This window comes from Mustela erminea, chromosome 19 (genome assembly GCF_009829155.1).
Source record: "Mustela erminea isolate mMusErm1 chromosome 19, mMusErm1.Pri, whole genome shotgun sequence".
NCBI classification, from domain to species: Eukaryota; Metazoa; Chordata; class Mammalia; order Carnivora; family Mustelidae; genus Mustela; species Mustela erminea.
Window position 1 is genome coordinate 16,035,305 of NC_045632.1, and position 18,396 is coordinate 16,053,700.

Here is an 18,396-nt window from a genome sequence, read left to right on the forward strand (position 1 = left end):
TTTTAATAAAATCCAAGTAGGATGGATTAATGGATAGATAAGTGGATAAATACGTGGTAAAGCCAGTGTGGGTGGGAGGTTCTTGCTAGTGGGTATATGGTGTTCACTGTATGATTCCTTTAATTTTGTTGTATATCTGCAAGCTTTCATAACAAAATGTTGAGAAGGAAAAGCCCACCTGAGGATTCATCTTAAGGTGTTCCCTGATGGGTGAAAAGTTGGCGACTGGTGTCAGTGGGCCCAAGAGGGACTATGGACCCCTCTCCAGGGTCAAGGCAGTGCTTTGTGTCCCCCTTTCAGGGAGTCAGTTCAGTGGACAGTTAGCCAGGTGATCTCCCAGGGACTTCCCAGATCTGGCCTTCTATGGAGTCTGTCCTCAGAGGGGTCTGGAAGGGTCTTCCCAGCATACTGGGACATGAGAACACTATCAATACATTGCTAAGGGTTGGGCTCACCTGGAAAAAGGTGTTGCTCTCTTTGCCATTGGCGGTAAAGGTCATCAGACCAGTGGCCAAGTCCACCAGGCAGCCAATGACAAGGTCTGTGTGGCTGATCCGGCCCTGCTGCCCGGAGCTCACGAAGTCCCCGCCCCACACCATGTAGCAGTTGCTGCACTTGAGGCTGAAGGAAAAGCAGTGGTCACTGCATGGCTCCTCAGCCAAGATGCTCTGGACCCTGGACACTTTCTTCCCCAAACTCCCAGAATACCATGACCTCAGAGCTCCACCCCCAGACCCCAACCACCTGCAGACCTGAGTGCCAAAACCCCAGGCCCCTCAGAGCGAGAGTTCTTAGAAGTTGGCTGGGGGTTCTGGGAGGCAGAGAGGGAAGGGGAACAGGAAGACAGAACACAGACAGGAGGTAATGTAGAAAGGGGAGCATGAGATGAAGGAAGAGAAAATGGAAAAGGCCAAATAGAAAATGAAGAGGAGGGGCGCCTGGGTGGCTCAGTGGGTTAAGCCACTGCCTTCGGCTCAGGTCATGATCTCAGGGTCCTGGGATTGAGTCCCGCATCGGGCTCTCTGCTCGGCAGGGAGCCTGCTTCCCTCTCTCTCTCTCTGCCTGCTACTCTATCTACTTGTGATTTCTCTCTGTCAAATAAATAAATAAAATCTTTAAAAAAAAAAAAAAAAAAAAAGAAAATGAAGAGGAAAACCCAGAGGAGGAAAGTAAACAGGTAGAGAAGAGGAGAAGAGGGGGAGGGGAGCTGCTGGGGCTAGCCTGGGGAGATCCAGGTCACCTCCCACAGTCCCCACCCCTCCCCAGCACCTGCTGTGGACGTTGCCTTGTTCGTCCCCCATGGTCACTGTCACTGCCCGGACCTTGCTGAGCTCGAAGTTCATGTCATGCTGATGGTAGTCAGGGGTGACCCAGCCTACCCACACGCAGCTGGGCTCCTGGCCAGCGAAGACCCTCACAGAGTAATAGTACTGGAGAGGCAAAGGGGGACCAGTGGTCAGTCCAGAAGGTTGGTGACATAGGGTTTCCCTGTGTCTCTCTAGATTCACAGTGTCCCCTGAGAGCTCGGCAAGAAATTACTGGATTTGAAACACACACACACACACACCCAGGTCTATGTCCCTCTATTTCTGTATCTACTGATACGTTTTTAGATTCGGGAATCCTCTGGGACTATTTGCAACAATTCCGAATTTGGGTCCCTCTCCAAATTACAAAGTTATCAATAAATAATAGTTAACAAACAGTTCATAAATTTACTTAACATAATCCCCATCAAATGGGCACCATTTGTATCCCCATTTTACTGATGGGAAAACCACAAAGCTTCTACAAAGGAGAAGGCATAGAGCAATGAAGTGACCTACCCACTTGGCACCCAGGTAGCCCATAATCCTATCTACAAGGCTATCTGTCTCAGAAAACATTCCAGATTTGGGAAATCCCCAAACTCTACTGGGGTAACTGTGAATGTTGGTTCCCAAGAATATGCCAGAATAGCTATTAAATTTGGAGGTATCGAGTTCATATGGGTGAACCCAAATATTAAGGTCCCAAGCCTATACTGGTATTTCCTCTGGATTCTGGGATTCCTGGGAGTTTTATAAGTGTGCCTTATAGCTTCATTGTGTTCTTGGAATTTTTAGGCCCCTTAGCTATATGGATTTAGGGGTTCAAAGGACTAGATGAGTGCGTACTCTATTTTGTGGTCTTCAGTGTGTATTGGGTGTCTCCAGGTAATGGCAATCACTAGGGATTGCAGCATGAAATTTGGAAATCTGAGGGGTCTCTGAGGGAAAGCTGAGGGCCCCAGGTTCCCACCGTGGTGGTATTGAGGATGATCTCAGGGTCATCACGGTTGTCAGCCGGCACGACCTCTCGAGGGAGTCGGGGCAGAGTGGGAGTGGCTGGTGGCTGGGTCATCATGGCGACCTTCTTGGCCTTGAATAAGAACCTGGTGATGGGGAGGAAAGGCTACTGTGAAAACCAGCTCTCAAGCCCAGCCCCCCAACCCTCTCCACCACAACATTCCTGACCTCCACATCCCATTTCTAACACCCAAGTCCCCACCTCTAGAGGGATAAACTTGCCAACCAAGTCAGCATAATCTGTTCTGGAGACGCTGTGCTCTGTGCTTGCAGATACCCAAATTTAAAGGTGCCTCTGGGGACAGGGAGGTTCTCTTTGGGGCATATAGTGTTCCCCTTAAGTCAGCATTTCTCATATGGATGCTAAAGGCACTTGGGAAAGGACAGTCCTTCATTGTGTGGCACTGTCTTGTACATCACCAAAAGCCTGTAGAATGCCTGGTGTCCCCCAGTAGAATCACCACTGTCCCAACACTGTGATAACCAAAATTGGCCACCATTTCCACACATACCAAGAGAAACAGACCTACATCGCATTGAAAACCACTGTGATAGTAGGGGAAAGCAGATTTAGTTTCAAGTCGGGTTTAATGCCTTTTGAGGGTCTCCTTTGAAGCTAGTTCTTGGGGGGGTACATTTGAGACACAGAAATGACCCCACTTTAGAAGACCACTGGTGTTCACTGGGATACCTTGGGGCACAGTCAACTCTCCCAAGACACTTCAGTATCTGTCCGTCCACTTTAGAGCCCATGGATAATAAAGTCCATTGGGTGGAACACTTTGGGACCTACCAGGTACCCCAAGGATAGTGAAGTTCTCCATAGATGTAGTGGGGTACCCCAATTTTATATTCTCTGGGAGATGAGCACATCCCAGGAGATAATCCCTGTCATTTGAGACATGACAGGCCCCTCAGTATTCTGATTCCACTTAACATATATGGGCCATTGAGGGACATAATGGGGTTTCTTACATTATTGAAGTGAGGTGCCTAATTGGGGTTCCTGAGCCCCATCCCAGCCCCACTCTCGACTCACCCTCTCTTCTTGTTCTTCTCTGTGGTAGCATCCTTCTCATTCTCCACCCTGACGGGCTGGGCCTCCAACCCAGCCTGGGCATTGCCCCCGGGCGCCCCCTCCTTGGCATTTCCTTCTTTGCCCCCCTCAGCCTCACCCCAGCGCCCTGCTGAGCGCCGCAGGTTTTCATAGTCGGGGTCAGGTTCCGCCGCCCGGGCTTCATCCTCGGCGGGGGGCTGCAGGCCAGGGTGTGCTAGGGGGGTGGCCCCTGCAGTGCACCGGAAGTGCTGGTGGAACTGGACCGGAAGGCTAAGCCGGAGGAAAAGCATCTCCACCAGACTGTTCTGGGAGCCCCAGGTGCGGTGGCTCAGGCGCAGGCAGGGCGGTGTATCCACGGTGCCATCCACACGGGCCACCTAAGGGGGAGCAGGAATCTGAGCCAGGCAGGCAGGCTAGACCACTGGTCCTAAACCCAGTCCACACAGAGTGACCATGAGGCCTTGGCACACCTGTGTGAGAATTAGCCAAAGACTCACTCCTCGGAGCACATGGGCTTCCTGGCGGACACACAGCTTGGCTGTAGGGTGTGCTCAGCCCTCTGCTGAGCTCTGACTGGGCCCCTTGTGCAGTGGCAGCCCTGGCCAGACTCTGGAATCGCTTGAGGGAATGTTCCAAACCTACCTACAAACAGGCCTCCCTCCAGACTAATTCATCCACCCATCCATCCATTCCAAGAATACTTCCCGAGACCCTATTAGGTGACAGGCACCATTCCCCAGGGCTGGGAACCCAACCGTGAACAGAACAAAGGCCCTGCCCTCCTGGTCTCCTGGGGAGACTCTCGGGGAGAGCAGGCCCCAGATGAATTGTTGCTAAACTTGCTGTATATGGGCATATAACATTCAGAAAAGTGCACAGGTCATAATGCACAACGCAATGAGGTTTTAGAGAAATCCCACTACACATGCGTGCCCAGCTCCCAGACGGAGAAACAGAACTTGACCCAGCTCTACCACCCACCCAGGACCACCCCCCACCCTGGTGCCCATTTAGTCACCACCCTCGCCAAGACAGCAATTCTGAGGAGGGAAATGTCCCCACCTGGCCTAAACAAGAGGCAGGAGGGGACAGAGGACAGGGGCCAGGACTGGGTGCTCCGAGGACTCTCAGAGACTTTTTGGAGACTCCATGAACAGATGGAGTAGCTCCCTTTCTTTCCTGTCCCGTCTTCAAAGACCAAATGCCAAGACCTCTGTGCTCCCTGCCAGCCAAAGAATGGACCCCAAAACTGTGGCCAAGATTTGCTGTTCCCAGACTGTCTGCGGGGTCTTCTTCTCCTCTCTCCCCCGTCTCTCATAAACCCGGTTTCCCTCTGCTCCATGGCGATAGTGTACTGACCATCTCCCTCCTGGGATCTGAGATAGTCTTTGTCAGTAACACCCTCCTGATTTCACACACGACAGATCAGCTCTGCCTATTCTCAAACTGCCTATGAAAGGGAACCCACGGGATGTGTCATTTTGTGTCTGGCTGCTTTCCCCCGGCACTGTGTCTGTGCGACTCATCTATGTGGTTGTGTGTAGGTTAGTCTGTTCGTTCTCACGGCTGTCTAGCCTGCTGTTCTCTGGGTAGAGAACACATCTGGCAGTAGCAGGAATTAGAAGGATCAACGTCTGCTCCTTCAACCTCTCTAGCCCCTGGCACCTCTGGTCTTTCTGCCTTCACTGTCACCCCCTATAATCCACTCTCAGTGGGGACCTTTCCAAAACTCAGATCTAAACTGGACATTCCCCTGCTTAAAACCCGTCCATTCTCACCTAGTCTTAAAAATGCCACAAATTGCTGATTAAGGACAAAAAGAAACATAGTATTTATCTTCCCCTGGCAGACTCTACCTTAACCAGTCAAAATTAAAGTAATTCGTAGTAAGACCTGATGACACTGTGCCTCCTGATATGCTGCATCGAGCAGGACACAATGTTCTGGTATTCCTGCCAACCACAGGTCACCTATACCTACTCACGAGGAGAAATTCGACAAACCAAAATGAGAGGTAATCTGCAAGATGACTGGTCTGTACTCTTCAAAAATGTTAGCCGCATGGAAGACAAGACAGACTCAGGAACGTTCGACGTTAAAGAATAGAGAGACATGGGGCGCCTGGGTGGCTTAGTCGGTTAAGCATCTGACTCTTGGCTTCTGCTCAGGTCATGATCTCAGGGTTGTGATATCGAGCCCCATGTGGGGCTCCTGTCCCTGTCCCCACTTGTTCATGCCCCCTGCCAAATAAATAAATAAGCAAACAAATAAATAAATAAAATCTTTAAAAAAAAAAAAAAAGAATAAAGAGACATAACAACTAAATGCAGCATCTCATCCTGGATTGGATACTGGACCAGAAAACTAAAAAGACACATTATCACCACAATTAACAAAATCTGAAAAGGGACTATGAATTAGGGAATAGTATGTATTATTGTTAAATTTCCTGATTTTCATGACCAATTTTTGTAACTGCAGTTCTGTCAGAGTCTAGCCTGTTCTGAAGAAATGCACATTGAAATACTTAGGGATAAAGAGGCACGATGGGAACGCCTGGCTGGCTTAGTCAGTAGAGCATGTGATTATTGAACTCGGAGTCATGAGTTCAAGCCCCATGTTGGGCATAGAGCTTACATAAAAGTTTTTTAAATAAGAGGCATGATGTCTCCAACTTATTCAAATGATTTACAAGTAGAAGGGGGGGAGAAGGATTATGTGAGGAGAGCTGAACAATACCATGGTTGGGAAAACAGGCTCAGGAGAAGACAGTCACACACCCAAGGCCACACAGCAAATAAGAAGCCAACCCAGGTGTGCCTGATTCTGAACTACCCACTGAAGCTCAGCCATGTGGGATTCAGGTCCCTCCCAGATAGAGAAAAGGACTGTCACTTTGGTCTACGTGAGCTTTATATGGTTAGAGTTTGATGCCGAGTTTAATTGATAAAAGACACTAGAGCCTAAAAACTAGGGTACTCAGAGTAATGAAAAGCTGGTAAAAACAAATAACCCCCCAAAAATGTATACACAGATAGCAATTAGTAAGGATGGTGCCAAAATGTAGAGAGATTTATATTTCTTTAAGCCTTGCTTAAAGATAATTATAGTTACAACTATAGTTATAAGGACTGGAGATAGTTATAAGGACTCGACATTTCCATCGGAGTCATTCAACCCAGCTCCTTTTTTTTCCCTTCCCCCACTTACTAGGCAAGGCACCTGGAGGTCAGACAGGTTGTGGTTTGCTGAAGTTATACCCCACAAGGCAGCCCTGGGAACCCACTGTCCTTCTACACGGCTTGTGGGGTAACACGGGAGGAAAGGAGAAACTTGGAGAAGAGAACTGCAGGAAGAATGAGGTTCGGAGGCAGATCAGAGGGTAATGAGTGGGGTCCATCCTCACCTCATAGTGGGGGTGCTCGAGGGGCACGGCCTCAAATTGGGGGAGGCTTTTGCTGAACCAGGTGGTGACTGGGCGCTGCATGTTGATGGCGAATGGCTCAAAGCCTTCCTGGAGGCCACAGATGGCAAAGAACCGCAGAGAGCTCACATCCTGGCCCAGGTTCAGGTGACCCACCTGGCCAGGTCCCAAGCTGCAGACAGGCAGGAAGCCTGGTGGGAGGGGACGGAGGGGCAGTGATCAGGACAAGGTGGGCAGGGCAGGGGCAGGAGGGGAGGAGGGCCAGTGGAAGGAAGGGATGGAAAAGTGGGAGGCTGGGGATGCAGTGTAGGGTCAGGTGAGAGGAAGGAAAACCAGAAAGCGGCCATGAGGCCCACCCTCACCATCTCCAATCTCGATTTCCCGGAAGGCCGTCTCAGAGCCTGAATCAGACATGAGGACCTCGCCATTGAGGGTGAAGATAATGGTGTTCTCTGTGAGGTCGATCATGCAGCCCACGACATCACCTGGCTGCCATGGGCGCCCAAATGGTTCACTGCCCAGGTGCCATCGCTGGCCCTGTGAAGAGGCGAGGGGAAGATTCGACGTGGGAGAGACACGCAGAGAAATGGACACACACAGAGGCAAGGAGACACGTGTAAAGATACATATGCAAGGCATCAGGTCCAGGGCATGGGGGACAGAAGAGGAGTCACCCCCACAGGGCCCCCATCATATCCCACATTTGTATCCATGATCCTTGGAATATAAGGGACAGGCTTTCATGTTCTCCCTTCCCACTGATCTCTGTATCCTATCTCCTCCGCCTGAGCTCTCTACTGCTTCCGTACCTGGGGCTGGGGCTGGGATTGTGTAGACCACCGGAGTGGCGGTGGGGTGTTGGGGTGGCAGCAAGTGAGAGGGATGGAGAGGAAAAATGAGGCTGCCAGTGTCCCCTCTACAGACCCATATAGACCCATATGCCCCCCAGAATAGATCAATGGATAAGGGGATGGGTGAACAGGAAGCAGGGTGTATGGCTGGAGGGAAGCACGGAATGGAAGTTGAGGCTATGTGGGTTGATACAGGGAAGAAAGAAAGTATGAACAGACAGACGAGTGGGTGGGTGGATGGATAGGCCAGTGAACGGGTGGATAAATGGATGAATTGATGGATTCATGCATTAAAGAATTCGATAAATAAACAGAATCACGAATTGAATAAGTGAATGGCTGAACTAACAAGTGAATGAATAAACAGATGGAAATGCAGACCGTCAAGTGATTTTCTGGACGGCTGAGTAGGTGGATGGATAGTTGAATTTATGGGGAGAGGAAAGGGTGAACAGAAGGATGGCTGGATAGAGGGACGGATGATGGACATGTATATACATGGACAAGGACACCTGGGTGGCTCAGTCAGTTAAGCCTCTGCCTTCAGCTCAGGTCATGATCTCAGGGTTGCAGGATCGAGCCCCAGGTCGGGTTCCCCACTTAGCAGGGAGTTTGCTTTTGCTCTGCTTCTCCCTCTGCCCTTCCCCTTGCTCATGCGCGCTCTCTCTCCCTCTCCCCCCCCCCTCTCTCAAATAACTAACAAAATAAATCTTTATTTAAAAAAAAGATATATGTAAGGACAGGGAGGGTGGGATGGATGGACAGATGGATGGACGGACAAACGGATGAATGAGCGGTAGGGCAGATGCAGGGACAAGTGGACAGTGGGGCACACACAGAAGCAGAACTGGATGTATGAGCTATGGGAGGGACCTGGCAGAATGGAGCCCAGGGAGGTACCCACGCGGTGCCCGTTGAAGACATAGGCCAGCTCATCAGCTCCCAGCTCCACATCAGGCCGCAGGTCGGGCCTCGCCCAGCCCACTCGCATCTCTCCCGTGGTGACCGCTTCAAACTCAAAGTACCAGCGTCCACTCTGCACCGTATAGGATTTCTCTGCCCGGAAGATACGCACCCGGTCCCAGCGAGACTGGCTCTCCACCTGACCTACAAGTGGGGCCAGGCAGAGTCAGGGGCTGTGTGGGGAGTGGATCCCAAGACACTTGAGAGGTTGGTGGGAGATACCAGAGAAGTCAAGGGCCTTGCAGGACTGGGAGAAGAGGATAATTCCTTGGAGTTACAGGAGAAGACCTGGGGACTCTAGGACTAGGCAAAGAGGTGGTTAGGGCCTCCTAAGTGAGACCCCCACCCCCACCCCATCTCATTAGCAGTGAGAACCCTCAGAGAAGAGATGCTTACAGGACAGAAAGTCGGGTCAGTCACCATCATGGTTTAGGGTTAAGGTCAAGAGTAGGGTTGATGCTTAGGTTCCAGGGTTGAGAGCAGGCTCAGGGAGAGGATAGAAATTGGGGTTGGGGCCGGGGTAGAGAAACTGAAGACTGGGGACCACAGCTAGGGTGGCTGATGGCAGCTGGGATTGGAAGTCTGTGATAGGTCAGGGGTCAGGTTAGGGGGTGCGGTTAGACATTCTGAGTTCTTGGTTGGGTGGCTCCACAGTGTAGCCACAGTCCAGAGTTCAGGGGGTTAGGCGCCATAGCTGGGGGTCCAGGACTGGAGTCTGGGGTCCGGGCTGGTGCTCATTGGGCTCCTGACCTGGCAGGGCTCGCATATAACCAAGGTCAGTGGTCAAGATTGAGTTCAGGGCTGGGGTCAGAGTAAGGGTCAGGGTCGCGGGGGGAGAAGGCTCGGTGTTGTAGATGCAGCCCATTTAGGGGCTGAGTAGGGTTAGAAGTCCGGGGCCAGCCGGCCAGGCCCACATCAGGGTGGGAGTTAGCGTCAGGGGTCCGGAGGTCGGCACTCACTGGGCTCCTGGTCAGGCGGCTCGATGTTGTAGCCGTAGCCCAGCAGCGTGCGCACCGCCTGGCAGAGGCTGTCCCGGTTGCTGCGTTTGGTGGCCTCATCCAGCAGGCGGTAGGGCACAAGGCGAGGATTGCGGCGTGCTGGGATGTCCTGCACCGCACTGTAGCTCCAGCCCTGGGCTACGCGATCCCGTGCCCATACGTTGTGCCCATTCTCTGCCAGCCTGTCCACCAGCGTCATCTGTGCCGGCGTCAGCCGCACATGGCTCAGGTCTAGGGGCGCCGGCTTGTACCCGTTGCTCATCATGTACCTGTGTGTGCGGCAGAGCTCGCTGAGAGCAGACCCCTCATCCCCACCTCTGGGCTCTGCACCACGGAGTCCCTGACTTCCGATCCTCGCTCCCAGGCTACTGTGATCCTGAGCTCTGAGTCTGGGGACGCCTGGCCCTCGATCTCTGACATCGGGGTTCCACAGCCCCCCCAAATGAGCTCTGAGATACTTGGCTTCTTAATGCAGGATCCTGTGACTGGCAAGGGCTTTCACTTCACTGATCTCTCGCCTCTCTGACTCCTGCGTTGTGATTTGGGGAACCTGATCCTCAACCCTAGAACTCTGGCCTCCTCTCACCTCTAACTCTGAGGTTTCTTACCTCTGACCTTGAACCCTATCACTTCAAATTCCTGGCTTTGGAGTCCTTGACCTCTGAACCCTGGCCTCTACCCCCAGGAGCTGTGTTCTCTAACCTACAATTTTAGGGTCCCTTACTTGGGACTCCCAAGAACTTCTCACCTCTTTCCATCGACTCCCCCCACCTCTGTCTTGGAGATATTACCACTGTTTCCTCATCTTCCCTGATTCCATGGCAGACCCTGACCTTGGGTCCTGACTCACACCCACTCTCCCTCTGGAACTCTCACCTCTGCGATCCTGATACCTCCCCAGGCTGCTCACCACTGACTCCACAGCCCTGACCCTGGACTCCTGGTCCCATGACCTTCACCCTAACCTATGACCCCTTTGTCTCTGACCTCGGCCTCCCTACAAGACCCCCTCAACCACTCTGCCCTCACCACGTCATCCCCAGCCTCCCACGCTACCCCCCAGATGGGACCCGAGCCACCACACTCACGTCTTGGGGAGTTTGGTCTTCTTCAGGTTGTCCTCCGCCTTCTCATCTGCCATGCCCACATGGCAGCCCAGCGCCAGTAGAGTCCTGTGGCACGGGACACAGGGTCACCCCACACAACCTCCTGGCCCCTGGCCTCCGCTCCCTGGGCCCGGCTCCCCTCCTCCCCTGGCCCCCGCCAGCCCTCTGTATCTCTTGCTCTGGCTTCCTGGGTGTCTGTCCCCATTTCTCTGTCTCAGTCTCTGTCTCTCTGACTCCTGTCTCTCCCTGCTTCCTTGTCTCTGTCTCTTCGACTATGTCCATCTTTTCCTGTCTACTTCTTTCCCTGATTCTTTCTCTCTCTTTCTCTTACTGCTCTGCTCTCTTTATGCCTCTGTCACTTTCTTGCCCTCCGTCAGTCTCCGCCTCACAATCCCCGTCTCTCCTTGCCTTCTTCCTCCCCAGTAGTCAGGCCCAGGCGCCTGCTCCCCAGTACCCTCCTCACTTGAGCGTCTCCCCAGACATCTGCAGGTTGTAATTCCTCTCGGGCTCTGGAAGGCTGTGGAAGTCCACAAGACATGGGTGCAGCCTCTTATTGTCATCCCGAACCTGAAGAAACCCCAATGTCAACTCCTTGGGGTCTCCTTCCCTCCCCACAGCACACCCAGCCTGTGACCCCTGACCTCCAGCCCTGCCACAGGAAACCCAAGAGTCCCTTCCCCCCCAGCTCATTCCCCCAGCAGCAAATGCAGCCCAACACCCTCAGGCAGCAGGCCGCCCCTCACCAGGCCATAGGTCCAGCCCTGCTCAATGCGAGTTAGCGCCCAGAGTTCATGGATGTTCTCCGCCAGCTTCTCCCGAATACGCTCCAGATGGGGAGGCAGGACAATCTGGGGGGAAGGTAGGGAATGTTTGGGAGGTCCCTGTGTTCCTTCCAGCCTGCACCATGACCCTTCTTCCCAAGAACATGTACAAGCGAGCCCCGGACAGTCCCAAGAACTTTCCTGCTGTTATAAGCCTGCTCCTCATCACCGGACCCTGACCCCAGGGTTGACACCCAGCTGAGTTAGGTCTCAGAATCACAAAATTAAGGAAACCCTTGCAGGGAAGGAAGTACCTGGACAGTGTCCACAGGGCAGGGCACAAAGTCAGTGTGCGAGAGGCAGCGGCTGGGGCCCACCAGGTGGGGCCCCCGAGGCCCCTCCCGTCGATACTCCTTGATGGGCTCCAGATGAAGTCTCTCTCGAGGGAGCACAGCCTCGTGGCATGGGGCATAGCCAGGTGGAGGGAGGAACTTGAATTCGCCATGGCGGCCACCAAGGAGAAACCGCACCCTGAGAGGGAGAGAAGGGTCACTGGCGGGGCAGATTACAGGGAGAATCTGTGCTCGGTGGGGGTAAGGCAGCAATCCTGGGATCAATGGTAAGTTCCGGGAAAGATCAGTGGGCAGTCATAGAGTCATGGAGGTCATTTAGAGTCAAAAAAGAAAGTATAACGTCAAAGAGAATGTCTGACGTCAATGACAATCATTCGAGAATCAAAAAAGGAAAGTGTGGGGTCATTGGGGAGTTAATGCAGAGTCATGGGAAGGTCCACTGAAGAGACCTTGGCTCAACAAAGTATTTGGGGATATTGGGAGTTTTTTTGGAGAGCAAGAATGTCATTTGGAAATCTCTGATGTAATCAATGAATCTGATGTAACAGTGAGATAACCATAATCACCACTGGAGAGCCCTTCACAGAGCTTGGGATCATCAGAAAAAGGCGGAGTTACTGAGAGCTCTTTGAAATAATTGGGGTCATTGAGGGATTATGGTCACTAGAAGATTATGGAGCAACTGGAAGATTACCGAGAGATGTCAGGGTCACTGAAAAGTTGTTAAGAGCAAAAGTCATTAGGAGAGTTCAAGATCATTGGGGGGTCATTAGGAGGGTCGGCGGTCACTGGAAGACAGCCGTCAGATTCTGGAGTCTTTTGGTGGTCACTGGAATGGCGTAGAGTCATTGAGAGCCTGACATCACTTGGAAATTAACTGGGAGAATATGGGACTTTTAGATCATTGTGCAATTTGGGGGACACTTGAAGGTCACAGGAAGGATATGGGGTTGGGAAGAAGCTGAGGTTATTGGAAGGGTCTGGGTCATTGGGAGGACAATGAAGTGTTTGGGACCATGTAGAGGTCACTGGGACCTTCACACAAGGATCTGATCAGTCAGTCCTGAAGGTAGGCTGCCAGATCCTGGCCTTCTAGGAGGCCATGTTGTGATGAGAGAAAATGTCTTGGAATAGTCCCAGGTCTGGGGCTTGGCAAGGGTCAAGGACAAGTACTTACTTGACACCAGCCGAAAAGCTAACAACAGGGAAGAAGAGCCCATCCAGATTGAAGGCCTCAAAGACGCCCTGCACAGGACAGCCATTGATGCGGAAGGAGATGGACGGCACACTGAGGTCCAGGCAGCAGCTGACCACATCCTCTGGGGCCAGGAGGTGCTGCCCTGGGGAAGTCACCGGGCGTGCCACGTGTCCTGCACCAGAGTCACCAGGGAGGGGTCAGAAGTCAGAGGTCCCTAGACCTCATTGGTCAGAGACCATTGGTCTCAAGAGACAAGAAGCAAATATTAGAGGATCCTATGGGATCTAGATCTTGGCAACCCTAAGGTCAAGTGTTCCCATGGAGGGCCCTGGAGCTCAGAGATTAGTGAGGAAGTCAAGGTTCCCCTAAGGTTACAATCTTGAGATTAAAGTCCTCCTGGAGTTATTAGAATTCTGGGAACTTTGGGATCAAAAGTCAAAGATCAGGGATCATAAAGTCTGGAAAGTTTTCTAGGATCTCTAGGGCCAGAGATCATACATCTATCTCCTGGGGTCAGAATTCTGGAGGTTATGAGGCAATGGGTTAGGGCCAAGATCCTGGAAGCTTTCAGTCTTAGGAAATAAGGAATAAGGGGTCAAAAGTTGGCCTATTCTGGAGACCAGGATCCCAACAACCCCAAGATGTGTGGTGAGAAACTTGGGAACTGTGGGGTCAATAATCAGGGATGAGAGCCCCCTGGAAGGGTCCAGGTACCTGTCCAGAGATGCAGGCCATCAAAGCCGTAGGAATAGAGGTCATCGCCGACACCATTACCGCCCCAGCCCTCGCCGCCCCCTGGGTAGGGGCTGTAGCCCTCAGTGAGGGCCCAGCCCACCCGCAGGTGGGTGGCCTGAGCCGTCAGGAATGGAGCCACCTCGTCCACCATCACCTCAAAGTACCATTTGCCATACTGTGTGGTGCCCTCCGCTCGGCCCACAAAGATGTTAGGGCGGATGCTGCAGGAGAGACAGGACAGGAGAGGGAGTGAGGGAGAGATGGGGAGCTGAGTCACATTGTTGCAGGGGTAGAGGTGGGAGAGGGAGAAAGAGGAGGAGAGATATACACAGGAAAAACAGAAGGCAGAGACATAGAGACAGAGAGAAAAAGCAGAGACAAAGACAGAAAGAGACCTCAAAAACCCAAAGAGTAGTGCCTGGCTGGCTCAGTCAGTAAAGCGTGCAACTCTTGATCTCAGGGTTTTGAGTTCGAGCGGCACCTGGGGTGTAGCGATTACTTAGAAATAAAATCTTAAAGGGTGCCTAGGTGGCTCAGTGGGTTAAAGCCTCTGCCTTTGGCTCAGGTCATGATCTCAGGGTCCTGGGATTGAGCCCCGCATCGGGCTCTCTGCTCAGCAGGGAGCCTTCTTTCCTTCTCTCTCTCTCTCTGCCTGCCTCTCTGCCTACTTGTGATCTCTCTCCCTCTGTCAAAATGAATAAATAAAATCTTTATAAAAAAATCTTAAAAAGACAAAAACAACAACAACAACAACAGAGGGACGCCTAGGTGGCTTAGTTGGTTAAGTATCTGACTCCTGATGTCGGCTCAGGTCATGATCTCAGGGTCATGAGATTGAGCCCTGCGTCAGGCTCTGCGCAAGGCATGGAACCTACTTAAAATTCTCTCTCTGCTCCTCTCCTTCTGCCCCTCCACACCCACTCTCTCTCTCTCTCTCTCAAAAAACAAACCCAGAGATGAGAGAGATGGGTGAGAGACAAAAAAAATAAAAAAATAAATGGAGGAGAAACAGAGACAGACACAGAGAGAAACAGACAGACAGAGACAAAATGAGCAAACAGAAAAAGAGAGTGAGAGAGGGGAACAGACAGAGGCAGAAATGGAAGAGGAAGAGAGGAAAAGAGGAGTGGGAGCCAGAGGATGAGCTGGGGAAAGAGCGGACATCTATGAGACCCAGGTGTCAAGTCCTAGGGTGGGAGGTGTTAGGAGGGACATCCACCTGAATATGGAGTCTCTGAGTCCGGGAAAGGGTTGAGAGGTTCTGAGATCTGAGGTCAGGGTGAGGTTAGGCTGGCGTCGGAGGTTTAGGGACCAGACCTGGTGACATAGTTGATGAGGTTTGTCTGCAGCAGAAGTTCACGGCCAGGGAGCAAGTTCTCAGTAATGAGATCTTGGTTGGAGCGCACGGCCACGCCATTGCACACACACAGGGAACACAGCACATCTAGCACCTGGAAGTCAAGGTCAGAAGTCAGGTGGTGAAAGCACCAAGGCAGGAAGTTCACGGAAGGTCTCCAGTGGGAAGCCAGAAGTTAAGGATAATGTGCGAAGACAGGAGATGGGGATTTTGACTGTGAGGAGGTGGTGAACACAGGAGATCAGGGCTCAAAGATGAAGGTCAAGAATCAAAGAGAAAGGTCAGGCGGGGGGGGTTGAGGGACACAGGAGCTGGAATGAGGCACTAGCAGCATAAGGAAGGAGAGCCTGGAGTAAGAGCCGAGGGGTCAGAGGGAGGAGGGAAAGGGTTGCTTAGGGAGAGTATGGGGGTCAAGAGCAGATTTTAGACCAGCAGGGGCTGACACTTGTGTCTTTGGGGGCCAGCTAGATAATGGACAAAGGTGAGCGGGTGAGAAACTATGCGCCAGGAACAGGTAGGACCTGTGGCGAACTGGAGAGTGTAAACACAGCTACCTAAAGACTACAAAATTAGAAATTTTAAAAAGTATTTCAGAGATCTAAGGAAGCACATCTGTGGCTCCGAGTCCATTTAAGAACTTTAAGTTTGTGACCCTTGTGTTGAGATGGGAGCATGCACAGAGGAGTCCAAGATGGGGGAGGGAAGTGAGAGAAGTGGAGAATTCCAGGGCATGGGGAAAAGTCAGGGTTCAGCGTGCAGGGCTGAGAGGTGAAGATGAGGGGCCAACCTTGTGGTTCCTCCCGTGCTTGTCCAGGAGGGAGATGATGGACTTGATGTGGTTCTCCTGGATGATGTTTAGCACCTCAGGACTCTCAATCAGGACACAGTACAGCACCTCGAGGATCCCTGTGCAGATGGCAGAGTGACAGGTAAGGAGACTGCGGCCTTCCCCTGTCCTAGCCCGTCCCCAGCCCCTGGGTTCTCCTACCAGAGGAGGCCTCCAGTCGATCCAGCTTGCTGACCAGCCAGTCCAGGTTGGTGGAAAAGAGGGCACAGTTGGTACGATTGCCACGGATCAGGGAGGCTGAGGATGGAAAGAGGGGTCAGACCCAATGGGACTGAGAACCTGGGGCCCTTAGGGGAAGTCAGGCCTGGACCCCTTACCCAGGAGTTCATAGAGCAGGTTCACAATCTCTTTCCAGGACTCAGCTGCCTCCTCCCCTGCAAATTCGGCAAAGTGGGCGGCAGTGGTGTAGACATTTAGGCGGTCAATGCAGTTCAGGACCAAGGAGAGCATCCCCTGGGGAGGGGAAAACAGGGTGAGTCACCCTGGGAGTCCCTGGCCCTCCCTTCCTTGCCTTTCTTGGATTTGTAAATTCATTTGACTTCAACAGCCAGTGACTATGTCCTCAGATCTTATGCCCTTATCCACTCCCATTCCCCTCCTCAGCACCCCACATCTGTCCTCGTCCTCTCTGCCACTGTCCCCAACATAATACATCCTTATTAACATCAGGACTGACTTTGTGCTTTTCCTTCCCGAAGTTGTGTTTCCATCCCATCCACTTCCAAGCACCCCACTCGGGTCCTGTGCTGCCCAGCTCACTCTCCACACCATACATCACAGAGATTTTCTTCGCATTTTACATTTTCATCTTTGTCTTCTTTTATCATGAATTATAACAGACATATAGAAAGGCACATAAAACATATACAGTTAGTCCTTGTTATTTGTGTTAGTTAGGTTCTTTAAAGTCACCATGAGGGGTGCCTGGGTGGCTCAGTGGGTTAAGCCTCTGCCTTCGGCTCAGGTCATGGTTTCAGGGTCCTGGGATCAAGCCCTGCAACAGGCTCTCTGCTTGGCAGGGAGCCTGCTTCCCCCTCTCTCTCTGCCTGCCTCTCTGCCTACTTGTGATCTCTCTCTCTCTGTCAAATAAATAAATAAAATCTTAAAAAAAAAAATAAAGTTGCCATGAACATGGTTCATGGCAAATACTGAACCAAACAGAGAGTTTCTCTGAGTTACAACATTTTTGTCAAACAGTCAATACATCCTCTTGTTTTATATGTGTGTCTGTTTAAAGACACTGATTTAATACATATTGTTGATTCATTAACATTAAATTCACGGCCAACAGCACTATAACTCATGCCTAAATGAAGCTTATCTAGCATCTATTTTCTCTGTAAGGCACATCTCAAAATCTTGTGCTCAGGAACACTAGGCAGCCCTCCAGAACTACACTTTGGAGGCCACTTTAAATGGCAAAATCAACAACAACAAAAAACCACCACAGGGTAGATGGCTGTGACTTCATCTCTCTGATCCATCTGTAGTATGGGAATTACAACCCCCCTTGGGGTTATCAGGAGGATGTCATGCATATAGCACCCTTAGCACATAATAAAGGCTAAATTCCAGGTAGTAATAACCACTAACACTTACACAGTATCTGCTATATGCTGAAAACAGGCTTCACATATACTAATTCCACTCCATTAGTTTTGTTATTGTTACTATTATCATTTCTGGATCAGACTGAGAGTCCCTGGAGGGGAGGAGGGCCAGTCTTTAGCATCTAAGTGAACATGCTCCTCCATCACCCTGTGGAGACCTCAGATCTCCAGACCTTTGTCCAGCCCCCTCCTCCCACTGGGCTCGATCCCCCTCACTCAGACCCGGTACTGAACAGAGACCCCCTCCATATCTCTTCCCTTCGTGCTCTTGAGACACACGGACCCCCAGCCCCTGACTGCAACCGAGGGCCCTCCCTGCACTGCCGGTCACTGATGCTCAAAGAACCACCTCTGGCCCTGCCCCCACCCCCATACCCGCCTCTGGTTCGGTCTCCCAACTGCAGTCCAAGCCCCCACAGACACGGGCTTCTGTGTCCCACAGCCTCATCCTCTGACTTCTTCCCAGGCCCGACAGCCTCCGCAGGCCTAGCCTCCGCACAGGGCTTCGCTTAGGGCTCACTTAGACCCCGCCTCCTGCCCCGGGTGAAGGAAGAAGGCCGGCCCCGCCGCCTTCGCCCTGGTTGCTCCTGGCTCTCACAGGCACTGCCCCTGCTCTGCCAAAGCCCTGCCCCTCCCTCAAGGCTCCGCCCATCAACAAATATTCCCCGCCCTTCCTCAACACTCCCGCCGCGCCACCACCACCATCACCATCACATTTCCCCGGCTACCTCAGACCCGCCTCGCAGGCTCTCAGACCACTACGTACTCCACCTTCCCATACGGTCCCTCAGACTTCGCACTGCCCAGGG

General features: G+C 52.0%; 1 protein-coding gene across 1 annotated transcript in view; it reads right to left on the reverse strand.

The window, feature by feature from the left end:
- The window catches only part of RYR1 (ryanodine receptor 1), a 108,072-nt gene that overhangs the window by 76,018 nt on the left and 13,658 nt on the right, over positions 1-18,396 (reverse strand). The window contains 18 exon segments of the mRNA XM_032325359.1: positions 456-621; positions 1,270-1,430; positions 2,281-2,413; positions 3,367-3,761; positions 6,791-6,999; positions 7,171-7,345; positions 8,564-8,766; positions 9,582-9,889; positions 10,709-10,792; positions 11,190-11,293; positions 11,470-11,574; positions 11,802-12,018; positions 13,018-13,210; positions 13,753-13,994; positions 15,091-15,224; positions 15,918-16,036; positions 16,119-16,214; positions 16,295-16,430. Of these exon segments, the coding sequence (XP_032181250.1) occupies positions 456-621; positions 1,270-1,430; positions 2,281-2,413; positions 3,367-3,761; positions 6,791-6,999; positions 7,171-7,345; positions 8,564-8,766; positions 9,582-9,889; positions 10,709-10,792; positions 11,190-11,293; positions 11,470-11,574; positions 11,802-12,018; positions 13,018-13,210; positions 13,753-13,994; positions 15,091-15,224; positions 15,918-16,036; positions 16,119-16,214; positions 16,295-16,430 (3,180 nt within the window).